The sequence below is a fragment of the Dendropsophus ebraccatus genome, chromosome 7 (genome assembly GCF_027789765.1).
Source record: "Dendropsophus ebraccatus isolate aDenEbr1 chromosome 7, aDenEbr1.pat, whole genome shotgun sequence".
Lineage (NCBI taxonomy): Eukaryota > Metazoa > Chordata > Amphibia > Anura > Hylidae > Dendropsophus > Dendropsophus ebraccatus.
Window position 1 is genome coordinate 130933703 of NC_091460.1, and position 7214 is coordinate 130940916.

Below are 7214 nucleotides of genomic sequence, written 5' to 3' on the forward strand. Positions count from 1 at the left end.
GAAAAATTTTGAGGGCTAACACCTATTGGGGTAGTTTCTTAGTTCTGACCCCCTGCATGCTCCCATAAACTATGTATGTCCAGAGAAATTAAATTCTTCACGTTTATTGCAGTTGCGTTTCTAAACTCCCTTGGACGTTCTTATTTGTCCCCGCTGTTCTTTCATGTCTGTATAGTGTCTGATGTGTTTATGAAATGTTTCAACTGAAATGTTAATATTTATTTACAGAAAGATTTGTGATCCCGGCCTTACTTCATTTGAGCCTGAAGCGTTGGGAAACCTTGTAGAAGGCATGGATTTCCATCGGTTTTACTTTGAAAATGGTGTGTATGTTTCAACTGTACACAAATGTCACAAAAAAAAAAAAATATATATAATATAATATATATATATATATATATATATGTGTGTTTGTGTGTGTGTGTATAATATATATATATATATATATATATATATATATATATATATATATATATATATAGCTTTTTTTATCTCCGCAATTTTGAGGTCAGCAGGGGGGTAAGGCAGAAATGGATATGATGAGGTCTCCACTGGATATAGGCAGTGATATAAAATCTATCATTAAAGGATATTCCGTCAAACCTCTATTAGTGAATATATCGCCACCTCTTCCTTCTCACAAATTGGCATGGGTCCTAGTACCCCTTTTAGCCTATTACACTTGTCAGTGCAGTATGTACATTGCAGTGTTCAGACGGCGACCGCTCAGGAGAAAGAAACGAGATGTACATGCTTAACTGCGTCTCAGAACCTGGATTGACTGCCAGTGCAAGTCTATGGGGTTGTTCAGGTCTCCTAGACACAGAGCAGGGAGAGGAGCGTGAAGTGGCCATCTCCAGCTTGTTCTACTGATCGGTCATTGTCTGATCACTCAAGCCTGGATCGATAAGAACTTTTGACGTCACCCTAGGACTTACCACCTGCTATACAGTTGTACATCATTCAGTACATCAAAGAATGACCTTTACAGCCTTTGTCTAAATCTTTTGGAAAAGTGGATTTTTTAAATCATTGGGTATAGTTGATATGCATGCCCAAGGCAAAAATTATACAAACGTGTAAATTATTTGTTCTAACGCCTTTTGATTTTATTTGTAGCTTTATCAAAGAGCAACAAGCCAATCCATACAATTATTTTGAACCCTCATGTCCATTTGATCGGGGAAGATGCTGCCTGCATTGCCTACATTCGACTCACCCAGTATATGGATAATACAGGGTTGCCAAAAACCATGCAGTCCGAAGAAACGCGCGTGTGGCACCGCCGTGACGGAAAATGGCAAAATGTACACTTCCATCGTTCTGGGTCACCTACAATACCCAAGTAAGGACTAGCTTATTGCATTGGATGTCCTAGAGAAGACATATTATTATGTGATGAAATTGAGCATAATATATGCCTAAAGTCAGTGGCGCATAACTATTAGGTAGGAAATTTTAGATTAAGATTACATAAAACGACCAGAAAAAGTGATTGGATGTACCAGGTACCATGTTTCTTCTAAAAGTGACCTAGTATTGTATTGTATTTACCTCTTTAATTTGAAAGTGGTTGATCTCCTGCAGATCATACTGGTGCTTTATACAGGACTACCAAAAGGGACACTTTTAAAGCGTGGTTCATATTTTATAGTTGTATTCTACATCTTTGTATCATGGTGCTTGGATAATGGTTTGAGCTGGTCAATGTACCATATCTGAAGAATATTGGCCAGGTGCATTCAAGGTTTAGAAACTTAAATGTAACAGTTTACTGTACAAGCCCTGGCAAAAAGTATATATGGGATTACAAAATACACAAATCACAGATATGACAAAAAACTATGTTTATAGGGCAACTCCAGCGAAAAATGTTTTCAACTGGTGTCAGAAAGTTATATAGGTTTTAACCCCTTCACGTCAGCAATACGTAAATATACGTTTCTGCTGCATATACCAAGTACAGCAGGAACGTATATGCACGTTCCTTACACTGAAGGGGTTTGATGTGTGCAGGACCGCTGCAGTGAGAGTGGTCCCGCACACATCAGTGTCCCGGGAGCAGAGGGTAATGAGAGGCAGCTGTGATCCCGCAGCCGCGTCTCATTAACCCCATAAACGCCGCAATCTATTGCGATTGTGGCATTTAAGGTACTCAGTGACAGAACAAGCTTCTGTTGCTGAGTGATCGGGACCGATCGCTTGTGCCAACAGGTAAGGGTAAGCCACCTACCTCCATCTTGTCAGATTGTCGACCTATGAATAGAGTCTGCTCTCAGACAGGCTCTATCCATAGATCGCCGATAACACTGATCTATGCTATGCTATGGCATAGCATAGATCAGTATATGCAATCTAATGATTGCATGTTTTACTGTAAAAAAAAGTTATTGAAAAAAACCCTTATACCCCCCAAATAAAAGTTTAATATACTCCCTTGCCCATTATAAAATATTTTTAAAAAATAAAATAAATAAACATATTATATATTGTAGCGTGTGGAATTGTACGATCTATTAAGATATTACATTATTGTTCCCGCACTGTGACAAAAAAAAAATCACACCAGGATTGCAGATTTTTTTTTTTAATTATATATCAGAAAAAGATTTATAAAAAGCAATCAAAATTTTTCTGTTACACCACAATTATATTAATAAAAACTAGAGATTATGGCGCTAAAAATGACATCCCAACCAGCCCTGTAGGTGGAAAAATATGACTTTTGTGCATCAAAGTCACACAAAACAAATCTTTATTAGTTTTTGCTACTTATTTTTGGTCCTTTTTAATTGAATTCAGAATTATTGGAGGCATAGGCTTTGCTATTGGTAAGCAATATTCTATATCGGGATGGTTTTATTTTTAGTTGCATTTAGATACGGACTATTTTCTGACACTGCCAATGAGCTGATATGCCTTTCCTGAAGAAGGGCTTTAAAACCTTTGCTCTTTGGCAGGTTGCTTTATCATCCTGAAAAAGAACTTTATTGGCAAATCTATCTTCTATTGATGGGATGAAAAGTTTCCAAAATTTGTATGTACACCTGGGTGTTAACCATTGTTTGGAGTTTTCTCTCCCGATACTTTACTTTAATGTCTTCCTCAGCTTTAGTCCCCTGGCGGACAACAAAAAGTTAATAAAAAAAATTAAAAAAAGTTTTTAAAAATATAGACCCTTTTTCCTATTTTTCTAATTTAATTGAGCTTGTGGAATTATTCATGTCATTACACAAAGCTTTATGTCCTTTTAATTATTTTCTTTCATTTGTTTATGAAGCCAGAATGTTCAGTTAGTAAACATTTTTTTGTGTCATATCTGTGATTTGAGCTTTTGCTATGAAGTCATAAAGCTGGTTGGACATCTTCTAAAGGATCCCATACACCTTACAGGGTGGGTTCTGCCTCCCCAACTGACCACCAATAATGAGGGTGGGAATAGGGATCCGGCATGATGGGAAATCAGTGCCGCACCCCTTTGGGCTGGGGGATGGGGGCCAGACTGGAGAGATAACTGAATGCTGAACAATTGTTCGGCCATTCAGTGTTTGAAGGTGTATGGAGACCGTAATGGAGAAGTCTGGCAGAGGCAGGGGGGGAAATAATTACAAGTGCTAACTTACCTCTCCCCGTGCCAGCGGTGAGTGGCGGGACCCCCGTCTGGGTACTGGATCTTCGGAGCTGACTTGTCACAACCCGGCCGATCTACTGGCCAGTCGATGTCTGGGACGCTGCTCCAGTTACTGATTGGCTGACCAGCCAGACCATCAGCCAGGACAGGCCTTTTCCCCCCAAGTCATGATGTCATCACAACTCGGGGGGGGGGGGGGGTGCCTTCTGGCGGGGGTCCCACCACTAACCGTGGGCACGGGGAGAGGTAAGTTAGTACTTGTAAACTGTTTCCCGGCTGCCGGATTTTATAACACGCTTCTCCTTTAAGTGTGGTAATGCAATACTTTTTGCCATGGGTTATGCATCATGTTTCTCTTCTATCTCTTATCTGCTCTGTTCTCCTGAAACTTCAACATCTCTCTCTCTCTTACCTTGTAGCTAACTCTAAACCTTGCAAGCCTTTTATTGTAAACACTCAAGACAACTGGATGGTATCTTAGGCCAACTACATCTATCCTTTGTGTCCGAATCACAAGTGTTTATTTGAGCACAGAATGTCTTCATGTGTAATGCTTTTTGTGTATTGTATTATTCATATTTCCATCTCTGCCACACTATACTAAGATCCCAACAGAGGATGGTCCTTTCTTACACTGAAGACAGTATGACTGTTCCTTTTTGTTCTGACATATCTGAGTTTGCCAATTCTGCAGCTATTATACAGATGAAAATCAAATTTTTTTTTTACTATTTTGTTGGTTATTTGACACGAGATGATTAGTAGATGACAAAACAAGGTGGAAATATTTCTTGAATATGTCCGACCAGATTTATCGTATCGCAGCTAATTCGTTTGGACCATTGAAAATTTTTTGTTTTTAGCAAATATCGAAATGACTTTTTTTTTTGTCAATATGCAGTAAATACACTTGGAACTGCTGTAGTATGTTCAACAAGTGCGAGTTAGAGTTTCTAGTAGAAATATCTATTACACCTTTTTTATATATACCAAGGGTTTCTGTCTAATTATTATATAGTATATAGATAACTAAGAACGGGTTATAGGTGGTTTTTTGATAATAGACAATGCAAAATTTTGCAATCAGGGTAATTTAGTCCTTTCCAAAAAATATGCATTTTAGGCGTTCTAGTCCCGAGTTACGGTAAGAATTAGACGTGTATTGTTTGTTGTAATGAATGTTCATTCTAATGGGTATAATAAGCAAACAAGCAAGCAATCGACTGTACCTAAGAAGCTAAAGAATTCTCATAGTAATTACCTACAACTTTATACGTATTCATATTATAAGGCCATCGTGAACGATATAGTAGGAAGACGATGACATTTTTTCTATAGAAGTTTAATTTCCAATGCCCATGTACTCTATCGGTTATGTTTCGTAGTTGTGTAGTTAGATGCATACTGCTTCATACATCTGTATGTTCGGTACCATTGCTCCGTTTCTTTCTACGGGCTGTTAACGTCATGCGCGAATGATGGGATATTTTTTATTCTTTCTTTTTCTCTTTGTCATTTTGAATTTGTGTTATTCAACTTTTTGTGAATATCATAATAATAATAAAAAAATCTTGAAATTGTTAATGTTGGATATTGGATGTAATGCTAGTATGCTCATGAGCATTTCATTTTCTACCGTATGTAATCAATATGTGTTGAGCCATTTATACCTGCCAATTTTGTGGAAATTTTTTTTTTTTTCTGTACATCTTTAGTCTAGAAGTGGTTTCACTGTCAGCATATAGATATAGTGTATGATGTAAAGTTCTTTACTTTTACTTTTCCTTTATATATAAATATATATAGCATGAAATGCAGAAATAGTACTGTAGATCAACTCTTGTCTTCCACACAATCATGTGATAATAGGTTGCACCATGGTGGTTTTCTTTTGTCATCTTTTGCAATGTTGCAATATACTGTATCAATAAACACCATGTATATATTTCTTGCCATAAAATAGCTCATATAATTAAAGTAGCCAATAAAATTGTGTTTTCTGTTGCAATTGTTGCGTTTGTTTTTAATCCTATTTTACTCGTGGTTAAAGGGGCTTTCTCATCTGTCCTGGCACAACTTCCTGGTGGCGGAGTGAGGACAGGACGGTATTGACTACAGCTTCCTGGTTCTTCCCTCTCTCTGTAGACACAACCTCATACTCTAATGTCACGGGAGGCTTGGCTGGATATTAACCTGTGTTCACACTTTTTGGTTTATTTTGCTCTGTTTGTGTTGTGATTTTCCCAAAATTATTTATAAATTGTTGGAGTTGGACCAAAACGTATCACTACATAAAGTAGAAAGTGACAAACAAGTCTCAAAATCACTTAGGGTGCCCTCACACATTCTTTTTGTTTGGCATTTTTTAGGCCTCCCAAAAAAATATTTTTTTATGGTTTAGGCATTTTGTGTGCTGAACTTTTTTTTTTCCCCTCTGCCATCACACGACCTAGTTGCTGGATCCAAAAGGTGACGCAAACTCCAGAAAAAAACGCACAACAATGGCATGTTTGAGAAAACCAGAACAATCCCATTAAAGTCTACAGTAGAAAAAATGCCACACCCTCAGCAACACCCCCCCCTCTCCCCCCCAAAAAAAGCCATGTGTTGACCTCCAACATCTGTCTGCTGGCATTTTTGGCAGTGTGAAGCCAGCCTTAGATAGGTAGATGCATAATAAAATTATTGCCGCATAAAGTAAACTAAGATTTGAAAAATAGGGCCCCAGTGACTGCAAGTTTTTTAATAAACATTGAGTTGAAGAAACACTTTAGACTGCTGCTGGCATTTGGGTATCATTGACAATTGATGCCTTAATAACGTCTGAAAATTGACCATGGAGCAGAGGCGCAACTTTCCTCCCCCCCCCCAGAGGTAAGTGTGAACAGTGTGTACAGTTAGGGCCAGAAATATTTGGACAGTGACACAAGTTTTGTTATTTTAGCTGTTTACAAAAACATGTTCAGAAATACAATTATATATATATATATATATATATATATATATATAATATGGGCTGAAAGTGCACACTCCCAGCTGCAATATGAGAGTTTCCACATCCAAATCGGAGAAAGGGTTTAGGAATCATAGCTCTGTAATGCATAGCCTCCTCTTTTTCAAGGGACCAAAAGTAATTGGACAATGGACTCTAAGGGCTGCAATGAACTCTGAAGGCGTCTCCCTCGTTAACCTGTAATTAATGAAGTAGTTAAAAGGTCTGGGGTTGATTCCAGGAGTGTGGTTTTGCATTTGGAAGCTGTTGCTGTGACCAGACAACATGCGGTCAAAGGAACTCTCAATTGAGGTGAAGCAGAACATCCTGAGGCTGAAAAAAAAAGAAAAAATCCATCAGAGAGATAGCAGACATGCTTGGAGTAGCAAAATCAACAGTCGGGTACATTCTGAGAAAAAGGAATTGACTGGTGAGCTTGGGAACTCAAAAAGGCCTGGGCGTCCATGGAAGACAACAGTGGTGGATGATCGCCGCATACTTTCTTTGGTGCAGAAGAACCCGTTCACAACATCAACTGAAGTCCAGAACACTCTCAGGGAAGTAGGTGTATCTGTCTCTAAGTCAACAGTA

General features: G+C 38.2%; 1 protein-coding gene across 3 annotated transcripts in view; it reads left to right on the forward strand.

Moving 5' to 3' along the window:
- The window catches only part of CAMK2D (calcium/calmodulin dependent protein kinase II delta), a 149425-nt gene extending 143786 nt beyond the window's left edge, over positions 1 to 5639 (forward strand). For 2 of the 3 annotated variants that reach the window (XM_069978457.1, XM_069978458.1), the window contains 2 exons: positions 229 to 323; positions 1120 to 5639. In XM_069978457.1, the coding sequence (XP_069834558.1) occupies positions 229 to 323; positions 1120 to 1349 (325 nt within the window). In that variant the 3' untranslated portion in view covers positions 1350 to 5639. The remainder of the gene's footprint in view (positions 1 to 228; positions 324 to 1119) is intronic. The other variant, XM_069978456.1, reaches the window with a different exon arrangement.
- The last annotated feature ends 1575 nt before the right edge of the window (positions 5640 to 7214 follow it).